At 44.1% G+C, this 19477-nt stretch overlaps 1 protein-coding gene across 1 annotated transcript in view; it reads right to left on the bottom strand.

Annotated features, from left to right (window-relative positions):
- LOC137376904 (anoctamin-9-like) overlaps window positions 1–19477 on the bottom strand; it is a 346229-nt gene that overhangs the window by 139379 nt on the left and 187373 nt on the right. Inside the window, exon 15 of the mRNA XM_068045861.1 lies at window positions 10981–11145. Coding sequence (XP_067901962.1) covers window positions 10981–11145 — 165 coding nt within the window. The remainder of the gene's footprint in view (window positions 1–10980; window positions 11146–19477) is intronic.

The raw sequence follows: 19477 nt of genomic DNA, 5'->3' as shown, positions 1-19477 counted from the left end.
ATGGTGGTGGAGGCAGAAACCCTCAATTCTTTGAAAAGGTACCTGGACATGTACCTGAAGTGCTGTAACCTGCAAGGCTATGGACCAGGTGTTGGAAGGTGGGATTAGACTGGGCGGCTAGTTTTTTGGCCAGCATGGACATGACGGACTGAATGGCCTCCTTCTATGCCGTAATTCTTCTATGGTTCTATGGTAGTGGTGCACCACGGAGGCCAATGCCAGAAGGGCTCGGCCCGATCCTCCCGACGGCGGCGAGGCTCCATGGCAGCACCAACCCCCCACCCCCCCCAACGACCGGGCGATGGGACCTGGATTTCAATATTTAAATTAATTACATGCATAATTTTAAAAGGACTTACCTTCAATCTTACGGGCCAGCAGCGATCTTCGGCATGGCAGCCAGCACTCCTGCACCTTCAATTCCCTGTCCGGGGAAAGCCGGCGTGACACTGGTGGGGGGTGGAGGAGTTAATATTTTCTGTGGTGGGGAGAGACAGGGTCAAATTAAATGAAATGGGTGTAGGGGATAGTGGGAAGGAGTAAACTTTAAAGTTTGTGCAATCTGGCGGGGGAATTTAAAAGGTAAATGTTTTTGGGGCGAAGAGCAAATAATTAATGTAATTGTTACTGGGGGGGTGGGAAAGAGGCATTAGAAATATATTGGATAAATTTTGGGGGGATACTTCTTTAAAAATTTAAATGAGTTGGCAGGGCTGGGTTCCCATTAAAAATGGCACCCGGGCCTGTACACAGGGAGCTGACATCTTGCTGGGGACGGACAGCCCACCACTTCCACATGATTGGGGGTGGGGGGGGGGGTGCGGGTGCGGGCCGCCCAGGCTACTTAAATGAGCTGTTGCACGGGAGATTGCAGTGGCTCTTCAGCGTGCAGTCCGCGCAGGTAGGCCGCCATGTTTTGAGCTCACCGCCGAGATCAGTGGGCAGGCTTTTAAAATCCAGCCCAATATCTCCTTTTGTTGTTCAGTGTCATACTTTGTTCCTGTGAAATTCCTTGGGATGTTTTATTACATTAAAGGTGCCTTATAAATGTAAGTTATTATTATTAATTTAGAAATTTCACGCCTTTTAAAATATTCTGCTGAACTTACCTTCCCACTTAGCTTTGTATCATCAGCAAACTTGAATAGATTGCTCTTGGTCTCTTCATCTAAGTCATTAATATAGATTGTAAATTGGCCCCAGCACTGATCCTTGCGGCACTCCACTAATTAAAACCTGCCAACTTGAAAATGTTCCATTTATTCTTACTCTCTGCTTCATGTCCATTAACCAGTCCTCCATCCATGCTAATACATTACCCTCAACTCAATGAGTCTTTATTTCGTGTAGTAACCTTTTGTCTGGCACCTTATATCATGCCTTTGAAAATCTGACTATGTGGCATCGACTGGCTCGCCTTCATTTACCTACTAGTTGCATCCTCAAAAAACTCTAATAAATTTGTCAAACACTATTTCCCTTTCATGAAACAATGTTGACTTTGTCTGATCACACTAAGACTTCCTTAGTAATAGATTCCAGCATTTTCCTGACAACTGATGTCAGGCATACTGGCCTGTAGTTCCCTGTTTTTTCATCCTCCTTTCTTGAATAGCAGTGTTAGATTTTCTAACCTCCAAGCTGCTGGGACCATTCTAGAATCTAAGGAATTTTGGCACATCATACCAAGTGCATCTACTAACTCTTCAACTACCTCTTTTAGAATCCTAGGATGTAGGCCATCAGTTACTGGGGATTTGCCAGCTTTTAGTCCTTTAAGTTTCTCTAAAACTTTTTCTCTGCTGATATTAGTTACTTTAAGCTCCTCACTCTTATTATCCCCTTGATTACCCTCTGTTTCTGGTATGTAATTTGTGTCTTCTACTGTGAAAATAGGCACAAAACATATGTTCAACATCTCTGAAATTTCCTCATTCCCCATAATAATATCTTTTGTCTCTGCCTCTAAGGGACCAACATTTACTTTAGCTACTCTCCTCCATTTTATATACTTCTAAAAGGCTTTCCAATCTATTTTTATATCTCTGGCTAGTTTGCTTTCATTCTATTTTTTCCCCTTTTATCAACTTTTTGGGATCTCTTTGCCGATTTCTAAAATGCTTCCAATCCTCAGGCTTGTTATATTCTAATACTATCCTTAACTTTCCTAGTAAGCCACAGATGGATTTTTCTTGCTAAGTTTTTGTTTTTTAATGGAATGTATTTTTGCTAACATTTTGAATCATTTCTTTTAATGTTTCCCACTGTTTATTTACTTGCATACCTTTTAGTCTCTTTACCCAATCAATCTTAGCCAACTCTTTCCTCATATCTATGTAATTTTCTTTGTTTAAGATTCCTTTTTTGGATTCAAGTATGTCACTCTCAAACTTAAAATGGCATTCAACTGTATTATGATCACTTTTTCCCAGAGGATCTTTTACTATGAGATTACTAATTAACCCTGCCTCATTCCACAATACTAGATCTAAAATAGTTTTATCCCTAGTTGGTTCCACAATATATTGTTCTAGGAAACTGTCGTGAAAGCATTTTACAAATTCCTCTCCTAGACTACCTTTACCAATTTGATTTGTCCAATCTATATGAAGGTTGAAGTCCCCTATGATTAATACATTGTTTTTGTTAAAAGCTTCAATTATTTCTTGCTTAATACTCTGTCCAATGGTATGACTACTGTCAGTGGGCCTATAAACTAGTTCCACCAATGTTTTCGACCCTTGTTACTCCTAATGTCCACCCATACTGATTTTTCCGAGCCAAGATCCTTCCTTACTCCTGTCCTTATGCTATCCTTTATTATCAGGGCTAATCCTCCTATTCTATTCAAACTGTCTTTTTGAAATGTTTTGAAATGCTGGAATATTTATTTCCCAACCTTGGTCACCTTGCAAGTTTGTCCCTGTAATGGCAATTAGATCGAAACTATTTATCTCTATTCGTGCCACTAGTACATCTATCCAAATAAGAATGTTTCATGCATTCAGAAAAAGAGCCTTTAATTTTTTTTCACCACTATTCTTTGCATGGACCTTATTATCTGATGCACTATTACCGTTAAACTCTCTGTCTCTTTCTGGCCTACTCTGCTTCTCTTTAACTAAACTGCTACACTGTTCTGTTGCATTGACTTTTCTCTTTAGATTTCTAAATTTTACTTCCCCTGATCCCACTAGCCCCATTTAGTTTAAAGCCCTATCCAAAGTTCTAGGTATACAATTCACCAGGATGCTGATTCCAGCCTAGTTTAAGTAGAGCCCATCCCAATGGAGTAGTTCCCTCTTTCCCCAGTACTGATGCCAGTGCCCCATGAATTGAAACCCCTTCTTACCACACCACTCTTTGAGCCACATTTCCAAACTGTTTGACCCTTCTATGCCATTTTGTGCATGTTTCAGGTAGTAATCCAGGAGGTTATTACTCTTGAGGCTCTGCTTATTAATTTAGAGCCCAGTTCCCGAAACACCCTCTGCAAAACCTCATTCTTAGTTCTACCTATGTTGTTGCTTCCTACATGGACCATGACAACTGGATCCTTCCCCTGCCATTTCAAGCTCTTCTCCAGCCGTGAGTAGATGTCTCCAACCCTGGAACCGGGCAGGCAACACAACCTTTGGTACTTCTGGTGTTGGCTGCAGGGAACAGTACCTATTCTCCTGACTATACTGTCCACTATCACTACCACATTCCTTTTCACTCCCCCAACTTAAGTGGGCTCCTGCACCATAATGTATGGTTAGTTTGCCCATCTACCATGCAATCTTTGTTCTCATCCACAAAGGTAGCAGGCACCTCGTATGTGTTGGGCAAAGCCAAAGGCTGAGACTCTTCCATCACTACATCCTGGATCCTCATACCTGTCTGATTTGCAGTCACACCTTCCTGTCCCTGATCATTGACCCATTCTAAAGTTTCACTTAACCTAAGCGATGTGACTGCTGATAAGCCTCCTTCTCCATGATGATCTGCAATGTCTGCAGCCTAGCAATTCTGAGCTGAAGTTCCTCATGCTGCAGACACTTACCACAAATTTGGTTGTCCGAGACTGCAATGCAGATTTCCTTCCCTAAAAGACATTAGCGAACAAGATGGGTTTTTACAATTGGCAATGGTCACCATTAGACTAGCTTTTAATTCCAGATTTTTATTAATTGGATTCAAATTTCACCATCTGCCATGATGGGATTTGAACCCATGTCCCCAGAACATTAGCCTGGGCCTCTGGTGTACTAGTCCAGTGACATTACCACTGCACCACCACCTCCCCATGCTGCAACTAAGGCACACCACTTGTTCTGTCACATATCTAAACTGTTTACTTACCTAATTGGCAACAATTATCGTTCAATTAATTATTTTAGTTCTATAGATTAACTAGTTTATCTAGTTTATTAATTTAATAAAGTGATAGTAAGTTTCAAATTCTTAGCTCCAAGTTTGACACACCTCCCTAACTTGAAGAGCAAAAATATAACTTCAATACTCACCAACCAATCACATATCTCCTGTCCTGTGATGTCACTCCTTATTTTCTTTTGTTGATTTTGAAGCTCCAGTTCCTGGCTCGGCACTCATCTCACTCTCCCACAGATCCGCTCTTGGGCCTCCTTTATCTACCTCTGTTCCTCTCGCTCTCCCACAGATCCGCTCTTGAGCATCTATCAACATCCTGGGGGCTACTATTGACCAGAAACTGAACTGGAGTAGCCATATAAATACTGTGGATACAAGAGCAGGTCAGAAGCTAGAAATCCTGCGGCAAGTAACTCACCTCCTGACTCCCACAAAGCCTGTCCACAAGGCACAAGTTAGGAGTGTGATGGAATACTCTCCACCTGCTTGGATGGGTGCAGCTCCAACAACACTCCAGAAGCTCGACACCATCCTGAACAAAGCAGCCCACTTGATTGGCACCCCATCTACAAACATTCACTCCTTCCACCACCGACGCTCAGTGGCAGCAGTGTGTACCATCTACAAGATGCACTGCAGCAACTCACCAAGGCTCCTTAGACAACACCTTGCAAACCCACGACCTCTACCACCTCGAAGGACAAGGGCAGCAGATTCATGGGAACGCCACCACCTGCAAGTTCCCGTCCAAGTCACACACCATCCTGACTTGGAACTATATCGCCGTTCCTTCACTGTCGCTGGGTCAAAATCATGGAACTCCCTTCCTGACAGCACTGTGGGTGTACCTACCTCACATGGACTGCAGCGGTTCAAGAAGGCAGCTCACCACCACCTTCTCAAGGGCAATTCAGGATGGGCAATAAATGCTGGCCTAGCCAGTGACACCCAAATCCCATAAATGAATTTTAAAAAACCTTTATCTAACTCTTTTCCTCTCGCTTTCCCACAGATCCACTCTTGGGCCTCCTTTATCTACCGCTGTTCCTCTCGCTCTCCCACAGATCCGCTCTTGGGCCTCCTTTACCTACCGCTGTTCCTCTCGCTCTCCCACAGAGCCACTCTTGGGCATCCTTTACCTACCGCTGTTCCTTTCGCTCTCCCACAGAGCCGCTCTTGGGCATCCTTTATCTACCACTGTTCCTCTCACTCTCCCACAGATCTGCTCTTGGGCCTCCTTTATCTACCGCTGTTCCTCTCACTCTTCCACAGATCCGCTATTGGGCCTCCTTTATCTCCTGCCACTCCTCTCCTAACCAAATAGACTCTGGCTTTGATCCCTCAGCTACATCATCCCTCTCCAGTGCTAGAATACTTTCTTCATCAATACTGCCAGATCCCTGTCCATTTTTTTCCCCTTCCATATCTTTCCTGAATACCCTGCGGTCAAGAATATTAAGTTCCCATCCTGCTCTTCTTTCAGCCAGTTCTCCATTATTGACACTATTTTCATAGTTCTTTATGGCAACTTGAGCCTGCAGCTCACCAACCTTATTTCCCACGCTACATGCATTTACATACATGCACTCCAAGCCCATGCCTCGCATTTGCCTTCTGTCAGATCCTTATTCGTGAACTATTCATTACTCTAGTGTTATTTGCCTTTTCCCAGTTCTCTGTGCATCTTGTTTCTCCCATCTCCCTGCCAAATGGTTTTGTGACTGGAAGGCTGTTTCCAGTGGGGTTCCGCGGGGCTCAGTACTAGGTCCCCTACTTTTTGTGGTACGTAGTAACGATTTGGACATAAATGTAGAGCGCATGATCAAGAAGTTTTCAGATGACACACAAATTGGTTGCGTGGTTGATAGCGAGAAGGATAGCTGTAGATTGCAGCAAAATATCAATGGACTGATCAGGTGGACAGAAAAGTGGCAAATGGAATTTAAGCCAGAGAAGTGTGTGGTGATGCATTTGGGGAGATTAAACAAGGCAAACGAATACACAATAAATAGGAGGATACTGAGACATGTAGAGGAAGTGAAGGACCTTGGAGTCTATGGCCACAGATCCCTGAAGGTAGCAGGACAGGTCAATAAGGTGATTAAGAAGGCATATGGAATACTTTCCTTCATTAGCCAAGGCATAGAACATAAGAATAGGGAAGTTATGCTGGAGATATATAAAACATTAGTTAGGCCACAACTTCAGTACTGTTTGCAGCTCTGGTCACCTCATTACAGAAAGGATGTAATCATACAAGAGAGGATACAGAGGAGATATACAAGGATGTTGCCAGGACTGGAAAATTGCAGCTATGAGGAAAGATTGGATTGGCTGGGGTTGTTCTCCTTGGAACACAGGAGGCTGAGAGGAGATTATTTGAGATGTACAAAATTGTGAGGGACCTGGATCGAGTGGATGAGAAGGGTCTATTTACCTTAGCAGAGGGTTCAGTGACCAGAGGGAATAAATTTAAAGTAATTGGTAAAAGGAATAGAAGGGAGATGAGGAAATTTTTTTTCATTCAGAGATTGGTGGGGGTCTGGAACTCACTGCCTGAAAGGGTGGTAGAGGAAGAAAACTGCAGCTCATTTAAAAGGTATCTGAATGTGCACCTGAAGTGCCATCACCTGCAGGACTACGGACCAAATGCTGGAAAGTGGGATTAGGCTGGGTGGCTCTTTTTTTTCAGCCAGCTTTCTATGATTCTAAATTAGTTTAAACCCTTCCCCACAGTACTAGTGAATCTTCCAGCAAGGGTATTGGTCCCAACTCTATGGATGTGCAGACCATCAATGTTGAACAGGTCCTCCCTGTCCTAGAACTGGTTCCAATGCCCCATGAATCTGAAGCCTTCTGTCCTGCACCATTTCTCCAGCCATGCATTAACCCGTTTTATCCTAATATTCCTATACTCTCTAGTGCAAGGAACTGAGAGTAATCCGGAGATTACTATCTTTGAGGTGCTGCTTTTTAACTTCCTCCTTAGCTGCTGAAACTCTGACTGCAGAATCACACCCCTTTTCCTTCCTATTGATTCTCATATGCACCACAACTTCTGCCTGTTCTCCTTCCTCCCTCAAAATGTCCAATATCCTCTGTGATGTTCTTTGCCCTGACACCAGGGAGGCATCACACCATACAGTACTCATGTCAGCAGTTGCAGAATTGCCTGTCTATCTCCCTGACTATTGAATCCCTATGACCACTGAATTTCTACACTTTGCTGTGCACCCCAGGCAATCATTTACCCCACAGTGCAGTGGATCTGCTCTAGACTGCACTCATCCAAAGTGTCATCACCCTCACTGGTTTTCAATGTTGAAAAACTGTTTGAGAGATCTACTCTGCAGGAGGATTGCTGCACTGCCTTCCTCTTCTTACCTTGCTGGATGGCTACTCACTTACTATTCTCCTGAATGCTCTGTAGCAGTGAGGTGACCATCTCCTGGAATGTATACTCCAGGAAATTCTCAATCTCCCCTATGCCCTCCAGTAACTCCAGCTGCTCCTCAAGCTCAGAAACCTTGAGCTTGAGTTCACGCAACTGAAGACACTTACTGTACATTTGTTTATCCTGGACATATGAAACTTCCCTGAGTTTCCACATGGCACAGGAATTGCAGGCAATGGTCTCAGCTGTTCCATCATTTTGCTTAAAAGTCTGTCTACTTACGATATAGATATCTCTATTATTTATGCACACCAGATTCTCATTTAATAATTTTTTTTTCATCCCTTTAATGTTGGTATCCTGTACGTAATTCATTTTAATGTTATTCCTTTGGATCTAATTAACTTCTTTGATTATTTACATATTTAGTGTTGCCCCTTGGTATAAATAACTTAGCACTACCTTTCTCCTCTGCCCCAAATTCTCACTCTCAGTAAATTATAATTGTACACTTATAGCCTGAGTTCCACAACTTTATTATTCTGTGAAAACTGTAAATACGTGGCCTTTATTTTCAATATAAATGTATTTCTTTACCTATTTTTATCTCATACCATAAAGCTAACAATATGCAACAAGATATTTTGCCAAGTACCAACTGGAGGTAGTTCTGTGATATTTAGTCGTCCTGAACAGAGGGAAGCGATTTATCTGTACTTGGGGTCAGTCTGATGCTTTGGTAGCACTACAGGATGGTTCAAGTTTTAAGTCAGCACTGGGAAATTCTCTTGTGGTTTTGCAGAAATTGGGTAGGGCTGCTGGATTTTGATGGCATAGAGGAGTTACTTTAATCTGGCAATGCTAAGTTGACCCTGGAATTTGGTAGAACTGTGGAAAGTGAAGCAGAAGTTTGGCATCTGGGGATGAAAAATTAAGTTTGGTTATTGGTGGATTCTTGGTATCTGTCAGCTGTGAATGGAGGGGCACTGGGTCGGTGGAAGAGATCATGGCTTAGGAATTCAATGAAGCCGTACAAATAGAGCCAACAGGTTCTGTGCACTTACTGTGCGCCAGAAGGGCATTGCTGCCAATTGGCTTGGGTTCCTCGAGGGCATGCACCAGAATTATTTAAATGACTCATTGTCATTTATTTCACTCAAAGAGTTGTGAATCTTTGGAATTCTCTACCCCAGAGGGTTGTGGATGCTCCATCGTTGAATACATTGAAGGCTGGGATAGTTAGATTTTTGGTTTCTCAGAGAATCAAGAGATATGGTGAGCAGGTGGGTAAGTGGAGTTAAATCCTAAGATCAGCCATGATCGTTTTGAATGGCGGAGCAGGCTCGATGGACCATATGGTATACTCCTGCTCCCATTTTTCATGCTCTTGTGTTCTTTCCCACTCTATTCCCATATTCCTTGAACACTTTAATGTCCAAAAATCTATCGAACCTGTTAAATGCTTGCAGTGAACCTACAATTACTGCATGTGTCAGCAACTAATTCCAGAGGTTGAAAACTCTTCAAAAAGAAACTAGGTCAAGTCCACAACTTTCTCTAATGCAAAAGCAAAATACTGCAGATGCTGGAAATCAGTAAAATGCTGGAAATATGCAACAGGTCAGGCAGCACCTATGAAGACAGAAACAGAGTTAACGGCTGGAATTTTACACTCCCTCCTCCCCAAAGAGCAGGAAGGTGGCCGGGCGGGAGGTGCATAAAATGGAGCATTAGACTCTGGGAGCCCTTCCCAACCCACTCCCACCGCCACTTTATGCAGGGCAGCGGCGGCGGCGAAAAACGGCTTGCCCTCCCCAGGCCAATCAAGGCCCTTAAGTAGCCACTTAATGGCCACTTAAGGGCCTCTGCCCACTGCCACAGGGATTTTACCCATGGCTAGTCGACGGCCCAGGCCTGAGAAAATATGCCTGACAAAAGCAGGCGGCCCTCTGACGGCCTGGGGCGGGGGGGGGCCTTTGCACGATGGAGGGCCACTCCCACTGCTCCAACCACCACCAACACCCAACACGCCCCTCCTCCCCCCAATCGACCACCCATGCCTCGCCAGGACCCGACCAATCACCCCCGGTGAGGCAACAAATACATACCTTGGTTCCGGGGCTCCCCGACATCTTCTGCACAAAGCTAGGCTGCAGTCCCAGCAGTGGCCACTGCTCCCGGTGGCGCTACTGGGACTAAGAGCTACCGGCCCGCTGATTGGCCGGCAGCTCCATTAGGCAGGTCTTCCTGCCTCAAGCGGGTCCAAGTCCTGCCTCAGAACAATTAAAGGCCGAGGAACCATAAAATGTGGGTCGTATCCCCGGGCCAGGCAGAAGCAGGTTCACCAGTCAGTGGATGGCTCTTGTCCGCTGAGGGAAAAATCCCAGCCAATGTTTCAGGTTGATGACCTTTTGTGTTCTGATGAAAGGTTAATGACCTGAAACGTTACCTCTGTTTCCACCAATGCTGTCTGACCTGCTGAGCGTATCCAATGTTTTTTGTTCTTATTGTATGATGTTCTCTAGTTACTTTCATAACATATTGTCATACAGAGATACAGCACTGAAACAGGCCCTTTGGCCCACCAATTCTATGCTAACCAACAACCACCCATTTATACTAATCCTACATTAATCCCATATTCCCTATCACATCCCCACCATTCTCCTACCACCTCCCTACACTAGGGGCAATTTACAATGGCCAATTTACCTATCAACCTGCAAGTCTTTAGCTGTGGGAGGAAACCGGAGCACCCAGCAGAAACCCACACTGTCACAGGGAGAACTTGCAAATTCCACACAGGCAGTACCCAGAACTGAACCCAGGTCACTGGAGTTGTGAGGCTGCAGTGCTAACCACTGCACCAGCCCTGTGTAAGGAAACATTCGTTTATAAATCTACAAATCCTTCAGCCATTCTTCCCTCAGTAGCAAATGGATCCCTAGTGGCCCACTGAATTCCAGGGAAGTTAAAATATCCATTTCATTTCCATTTCCCATTTCAGCTGCCTATGAAATTTGTGCCTAGAGTCCCTCATCTAGGTGTTCATCCAAATTTAGAAATAGGTCTATGCTGATAAAAGTCTTCAGGTGCCAACTGAATAATAAAGTCTACATGATCTGAGTGCACTGAACAAGTTCTTATCTATACATCAGATGCTGGAAATGGAGTTCTAGTATGTAGGGCCAAGTAACTTGCCTCAGGCGTACCTTAGTCATAATTATGATTGTTAAGAAGTGCAACACAGCACTAATTGTAACAGCCACCGAACTGGCATTTTCACGCACAACAGCCACTGATGCTTTCGTCAATGTGACAGAGATCACAATTCGGAATACCACAATTCCAAGTGCGATACTGATTATAATGATGATCTGTAAAACAGAAGAAAAAATTATATTCCAAATATGTCAAAAAGAGGTCAGGAACAGTAAGGAAGAGTTATTATAAAAGATACACAATATTGACACAACCTACATAGACAAAGACGGTTACTGAAGGACTCAGGGGAGTTACAGAAATAGTAGAAGAGAGACACAGCAAAGATATATAACACTGACATGGCGAGCACAGACGAGGCCACTTGCTTGGACAGAAGGGGAGCTCCACAAAACTCATACAGCTAGCACAGAAAGAAATATCATACTAACATTGTTAACACAATAGCAAATAATAAAGCAGAGTAATGGGTAGATACATACTCACACAGGTACTACTGATACAGCCTGTACTTACTGGTCAGTACTTACAATAGATAAACACAAAGTAAAGACGGACAATAAAGAACAAGTGCAGGAGTGATATGCAACATTGACCCAGTTAACACATTAAATAGAAACACCAGGGGGATAGATAGGCCTAGAAATGCAAACACATTGCGCCTGCTTTCAGTTGCTAAACTGATGCATAAGCCTCCAATATGATGGACAGGAAATATGTTCATTTCAAGCCAGAAATACACCACCCACAATATTACATCAAGCTTCTCGGTAGCTGCCCAGAGCGCACACCAGAAATATTTAAAGCAATGAAGATATAAATAAAGGTCCTGCACTTGTGGAGAAGCCTTTTCTGATTTTGATATGTCCCAGTGCCTAATTTGCCACATGCTAAACATGTCCAACGACTTGAGGTGTTAATCACAAGCAATTGGCATGCTCAAGCAATGGTTCTGCTGCCTGGAAATTCCAGTGGAGCTTTGCAATACAGCCCTGAGCAGCTTTCCAGAAATGTGGTCATCTGCTGGATGTTCCATAAATTTGCCATCATGAAGATTCAGCCCTTAATACCACTTCCCATTGCACCTATCATTTCCCAGTGTATGCCAAGCAGCCTTCTTCAGCAGCCTGCACTTTTGGTCTGCATCAGCATCGTCCGCAGCAGAGCTAATATGCAATCTCATTCACCAGCAAGCTGGCACCTGTGGCATCTTATCCCCCCTGCCCCAGTTCCTGCATACTTGTGTCCGGTGATTCACCATGTGAAGACCCAATGCAAGCCTAGCATCTAACGTACACATTGTGCCAGTATCTGAACTGGTGCTTGCGAGCGTCATCTTGAGTGACGCTGCATCATCAGGAAGACTGGCCTCTTCTTCAAGTGCCAGTGCTTTGTCCACATCTTCTACACCTGAAATGAAAGTGATGAAAGGATCTGCCTTTTTCACAGACAGCCTGCTGTCTGAAGATGTAGTCAATCTTCTCCTGCAAGAAAGGGATATGTTAGTGACAGTCTTGTGAGATGGTTAGAAAATGTGCATATCATGGCTGAATAGTTGGTATGGAATGTGTCAGATGTGAGTTGTGGGGACATCAGGAGTTCAGTAGTGGTGATTCTAAGGAATTGAAGGTGCAGTGATTGTAGGAGAATAAGTAGAAGTGAGGGGCAGAGTATTTTGAGTCATGAGACTGGCGGAGAAAACAGAGAGTGAGAGAGCAATATTGGCCTGGATTTTGCAGTTGTAATGACGGCTGAACTTCCATCATGGGTCATCATTGTTGCTGTCAGTGATTCCCTGTTGCTCCACGGGGAGCACTGTTTCCCACAGAAAGCAATCCTCCAGAAATCACTGAACTGATGTGAACTTCTCCTTTTACACTATAATACCACTGTTACTAAAACCCTGAAAAAGTTATAAAAGTAAAATATTGCGGATGCTGGAAATCTGAAATAAATACAGAAAATGCAGCAAGTTATGCAGCATCCGCGGAGAGAGAAACAGAGTTAACGTTTCAGGTCGATGACATTTTATTAGAACTGGGAAAAGTTAGAAATGTAATAGGTTTTAAGCAAGTGAAGGGTAGGAAAAGAACAAAGATAACCTTTCATCAGGAAGGTCTGTGATAGGGTGGAAGACAGGAGAGATTAAATGGCAATAGTGCTCCTGGTGCAAGGCCAAACGGAGTGGTAATTGAAAAAGTAAAGAAACAAACGAGGTGTCTAGCTGAGGTGTGAATGGCAAAATGATGAACAGCTGCTGTTCGAAAGCAAAAAGAAGAGAAAAATGTGTTAAAACCAAAACCTGCAAAGAAAAAGGAAATAACATAGAGGCAGAGGTTACAGTCTGAAATTGTTGAACTCAATGTTTAGTTCAGAAGGTTGTAAACTGCTTAATTGAAAAGTGAGGTGCTATTCCTCAGGTTTAAGTTGAGCTTCATTGGAACACTGCAGAAAGCCAAGGCAGAGAGGTGGAGCAAAGTGGAGAATTAAAATAACAAGTGACCGGAAGCTCTGGGTCACTCTTGTAGACTGAATGCAGGTGTTCTGAAAAGTGGTCATCCAATCTGCATTTAGTCTCTGCAATGTATTGTGAGCAGCGCATACAGGATACTAAATTGAAAGAAATACACATAAATTGCTGTTTCACCTGGAAGGAGTGGTTGGGGCCTTGGACGGTGAGGAGAAAGGTGGTAAAAGGGCAGGTGTTGCATCTTCTGCGTTTGCATGGAAAGGTGCCTTGGGAAGGTCAAGGGGTGTTGGGAGTGATTGAGGAGTGGACCAGGGTGTCACAGAGGGAATGGTCCCTTCAGAATGGGGAAAAGGGAGGGGACGGGAAGAAATATTTGGTGGTGGCATCACACTGGAGGTGGCGGAAATGGCGGAGGATGATCCATTGAATACAGAGGCTGGTGGAGTGAAAGGTGAGGACAAGGGGAAACTTATTATGATTTTGGCAGTGAGAGAAAGGAATGAGAGCAGAAATGGGAGAAAGAGGACGGACACGGTCGAAAGCCCTATCAACCATGTTTGGGGTGTGGGGGGTGCAATCCTCAGCTGAGGAAAAAGGGAGAAGACATATCGGAAATGCTGCTTTGGAAGGTTTCATCATCAGAACAGATGTGGTAGAATCAGAGAAACTGAGAGAATGGAATGGAGTCCTCACACTGAAAAAGTTATGACCTGATAATCAGATATAATTGGTTTTATAATGGCGTACTAAGTCATAACTGCTGCTGAAGAACCCCCGTGGCCCTGGAAAACGAATTTTATATTTGTTAAATGTCAATTTTTTTCTAGCATGATAAAAATTCCATAGGTTTTAAATATCATTTTTTGAAAAGTTTGTTTATGGTATTTCAGCCTGTAAGACAAGGCTGTCCAACATATGGCCTGTGGGCCAGGATCCGATCCGCCAAAGGTTTTAATCCGGCTCACAGATGTAAACTGTACCCGGCCTTTCCTTAGCCTTGCCAACGGTCCGTGATTGGTTATTTCAGAGATGAGAAATTTCCCATTGGCTTTTTCTTTCCGATCAGACGGGCTTTAAAAGAAATCACACTGTCACTTGCACAGCTAAATCGTAATTTCTAAGCTCAGATCTTTATCTAATGCTCATTAACACTCTTTTCCATATTCACAGCTGACAGATGCTAAGAGTGGGAACAGTGGCTTCTGAACTTCAGACAGTTTCAGGGTTTTCCGGCAGGCTTTTAAAAAATATCGGAATCCACAGAAAACCCTGAATCTGTCCAAAGTTCAGAAACAGCTGTTCCCGCTCCCAGCACCTGTCAGGACAGCTTCAGGGTTTTCCAGCCGGTTCCAATTTTTTTTAAAGCCCACCGGAAAGCCACAAATCTAACCAAAGTTCAGAAACCGCTGTTCCCGCTCTCAGCAACGGTCAGAGGGAGAGAGAGTGTGGGTGGGGAAATAGAGAGAGAGAGAGGGGAGAGACAGAGAGTGAGATGGGGACAGATAGAGGGGGAGGGTGGACAGAGAGAGAGAGACAGGGACAGTTAAAGAAAGGGAGGCAGAGAGAAGGGGCAGAAAGAGAAGGGCACGTGGAGAGAGGGGGGAGATAGAGAGAGAGAGAGAGAGATGGGGATAGAGAAACAGGGAGGATAGAGAAAGAGAAAGGGGGAGACAGAAAGGGCGAAGGGACACAGGAGGGAGAACGGCACACAGAATGTATAGAGGGGAGAATGACACAGAGAGGGGAGGGAACAAAACAGAGAGGGGGGATTACAGAGGGGGGACAACATAGTGAGGGAGAACACAGAGAAGGGGGAACACAGAGAGGGAGGGAGAGAGACACAGACAGAGAGAAAGAGAGAGGAGGGAAAGAGAGCGATCAAGATCACTCCTGACAGATGGACATCTATCCGGAATACTCCATCGCTACAAGTATGCGGGAAGAGATTGACTATTTATACAAACATAAAAATGCCAGGTATCTCACTAAATCAATGTCTAACATACTGAAGAGAAAGTAAGTCAATAAATTAGTCTTCTCGTCTAAAACTTCTTCATAAAAATGCACATTTGTTGTTGTTTTGATTTATAGTAAGATACATTTTTATGCCTTTATCTTTCCAAAATTGTCTCATGGCCCCCTCTGTACGACAAAAATTGTAATGTGGTCTCCCACATGAAAAGGTTGGATACCCCTTTTCTATGGCGAATGACCCAATTTTTACTTCACCTTCTGTAAAATTTATAAAAAGTGAATTATAATCAGTGTATTTTACTTCCCGGTTTGCTGTCTGAGAATTCTTCAATGTGATATGACCTCAATGAGACCATTAACATTGAAATACAAGATATGAATCCCAAGACCAATTGAAGGAATTACACGACAAGATTTCACATTTTTACGCTTTTATTATAACAAGTAAACTAACGTGACTTGGAACCACATCACTGCTGCTTCACTGTCACTGGGTCAAAATCCTGGAACTCCCTTTCTAACAGCACTGGGGATGTACCTACCCCACATGGACTGCAGCAGTTCAAGAAGGCAGCTCACCACCACCTTTTCATGGGCAATTAGGGATGGGCAATAAATGCTGGCCTGGCCAGCGATGTCCACATCCCATAAAACAAAAATAAATCCTATTAATTAAATAGTACTTTGGCAGTAGCTGATACCCCAAACTACAAAGAAAGGTGTTTTCTTTACTTATTGGAACACTTGAAAACCTCACACTGCACTTATACATTACAGTCCTCCTTGATGGCAAAATCTTTGTGGTTGAAAGTCCCAAACTCTTCCCAATTACAATGGTTGCATCTCCCAGAGCTTTCTCAAAGTCAATGTCCTCTTCGCTCACTTTCTCTGAGCACTTTCAACCTGGACATCCGTGAATAATGTGTTTTCTGGTGATCCTGTAGGTCTTTTACTTCTCTACAAACATCAACTTTCAAAATAGCTTCAAGTCTTCATAACTTTTTGCTGTATATCTGGGCTCAAAAGTCAATAGCTTATTTTCCTGTTCCAACATACCAAGTCCAGAAGTCTGGCTTCACAGAGCCACCTGGGCCTTCCATTGTTCTTCAGAATCACTGACTGCTTGTTTTATGACCCAAAAGTCCAGGACAGTGAAACTGATTGTTCTTCTACCCCTGCAGTCTCTTTTGTTCAAAAATAGCCTTTGATTTGTCTTGGCCTTCAACAGAGTGGATGTGAGGTCACCTGATCTTTCAGACTTCATCTTAAAGTTTTTAAAATCTCAATTTTTTAAAACATAATCATATTACAAAGTCCAGCATTCATAACAAATGTGGTTGGCTGCTTATCCTGCTTGATGACAAAACTGTTCCTGAATGGCTGGAGATCCCCTTGACTTGATACCAGATTCAAATTAACATTGAGAAATTACAGCCTTGGTCCAAATATGGACAAAAGTCCATGTAGAAATGCAGCAAGACCTGGACAACATCCAGGCTTGGGCTGATATGTAGCAAGTAACATTCGCGCCACACAAAGGCCAGGCAATGACCATCTCCAACAAGAGAGAATCTAACCATCTCCCCTTGACATTCAACGGCATTACCATCGCTGAATCCCCCACTATCAACATCCTAGGGGCTACCATTGATCAGAAACTGAACAGGAGTAGCCATATAAATACCGTGGCTACAAGAGCAGGTCAGAGGCTAGGAACCCTGGGAACCCTGCGGCGAGTAACTCACCTCCTGACTCCTCAAAGCCTGTCCACCATCTACAAGGCACAAGTCAGCAGTGTGATGGAATACTCTCCACTTGCCTGGATGGGTGCAGCTCCAACAACATTCAAGAAGCTCGACACCATCCAGGACAAAGCAGCCCACTTGATTGGCACCCCATCTACAAACATTCACTCCCTCCACCACCGACGCACAGTGGCAGCAGTGTGTACCATCTACAAGATGCACTGCAGCAACTCACCAAGGCTCCTTTAACAGCACCTTCCAAACCCGCGACCTCTACCAACTAGAAGGACAAGGGCAGCAAATACATGGGAACACCACCACCTGCAATTTCCCCTCCAAGTCACACACCATCCTGATTTGGAACTATATCGCCGTTCCTTCACTGTAGCTGAGTCAAAATCCTGGAACTCCCTTCCTAACAGCACAGTGGGTATACCTACCCCAAATGGACTGCTAACAGTTCAAGAAGGCAGCTAACTACCACCTTCTCAAGGGCAATTAGGGATGGGCAATACATGCTGGCCTGACCAGTGACACCTACATCCCATGAATGAATAAAAAAAAAATTCCAGAGGTGAGTTAAGGGTGACTGCCGTTGATATCAAGGCTACATTTGACCGAGTATGATGTCAAGGAGCCCGAGCGAAATTTAAATCAATGGGAATTAGGGGGAAAACTCTCCAGTGGATGGAGTCATACCTAGCACAAGGGAAGATGATTGTGGTTGTTGGAGGCCAATCATCTCAGCCCCAGGACATCACTGCAGGAGTTCCTCAGGGTAGTGTCTCATGCCCAACCATCTTCAGCTGCTTCATCAATGACCTTCCCTCCATCATAAGGTTAGAAGTGGGATGTTTGCTGATAGTTGCACAGTGCTCAGTACCATTTGTGACTCCTCAGATACTGGAGTAGTTCATGCCTGCAAGCAGCAAGGCCTGGACAATATTCAGACTTGGACTGATAAGTAGGAAGTAACATTCGCACCACACAAATGCCAGGCAATGATCATCTCAAACAGGAGAGTATCTAACCATCTCCCCTTGGCATTCAATGGCATTACCATCGCTGAATCCTGCATCATCAACATCCTGGGGCTTACCATTGATCAGAAAGCTAAACTCCATCAGCCATATAAATACTGTGGCTACAAGACCAGGTCAGAGGCTAACATTTCTGCAGCGAGTAACTCACCTCTTAAATCCCCAAAGCCTGTCCATCATATACAAGGCACAAGTCACGGAATGTGATGGAATATTCTCTACTTGCCTGGATGAGTGCAGCTCCAACAATACTCAAGAAGCTTGACACCATCGAGGACAAAGCAGCCTGCTTGATCAGCACCCAATTCAGCACCTTAAATATTCACTCTTTCCACCACCAGTGCACAGTGGCAGCAGTATTGAAGTGGGAACAGAAGGGCAACATTAGTAGAATTAGCATTAGAATGTATTAATATGTTTAGGAGAATCACTATAGTTGTGAGGGGCCCGTTGAATGATGGGATGCTTGACCACTATGCTGGGATTGTACAACTCAGTACCTAACTGCTTCCATATCTGTGTAAACATGCTGTCCCTGCTTCAGACATAAGGATGAGACTGGAGATGAGGCAGGATGCCATAAACTATTGGGAACTAGCAGCTTCAAGGTTTGGGAGGTAATAGTAGGAGAATGTTTGTGGGGCAATACAATCCAGGTTATTGATCAAGCTGCAGACCTGGAACGTGTCAGGGTAGTGTGAACAATGAGTAATGGTTATTGTATTCTATAAAGCTACTAAGTATCATCAGCTCATTCCATGACAATATGAAAGGCACAATTCAGCATAGCGGCGCCTCATCAGACCTCTTTCCTATCCTGAGTGGCATGAAACAGGGCTGTGTTCTCGCACCTACACTGTTTGGGATCTTCTTCTCCCTGCTGCTCTCACATGCGTTCAAGTCTTCAGAAGAAGGAACTTTTCCTCCACACCAGATCTGGTGGCGGGTTGTTCAACCTTGCCCGTCTAAGAGCGAAGACCAAAGTACGGAAAGTCCTCATCGGGGAACTCCTCTTTGCTGACGATGCTGCATTACCATCTCACACTGAAGAGTGTCTGCAGAGACTCATCGACAGGATTGCGCCTGCCTGCAACGAATTTGGCCTAACCATCGGCCTCAAGAAAACGAACATCATGGGACAGGACGTCAGAAATGCTCCGACCATCAATATTGATGGCCACGCTCTGGAAGTGGTTCAAGAGTTCACCTACCTCGGCTCAACTATCACCAGCAACCTGTCTCGTAATGCAGAAATCTT

Source organism: Heterodontus francisci, chromosome 14, assembly GCF_036365525.1.
Source record: "Heterodontus francisci isolate sHetFra1 chromosome 14, sHetFra1.hap1, whole genome shotgun sequence".
Classification (NCBI taxonomy): Eukaryota; Metazoa; Chordata; class Chondrichthyes; order Heterodontiformes; family Heterodontidae; genus Heterodontus; species Heterodontus francisci.
Note: the sequence above shows the minus strand (reverse complement) of the source record. Positions and strands in the feature narration are given on the sequence as shown.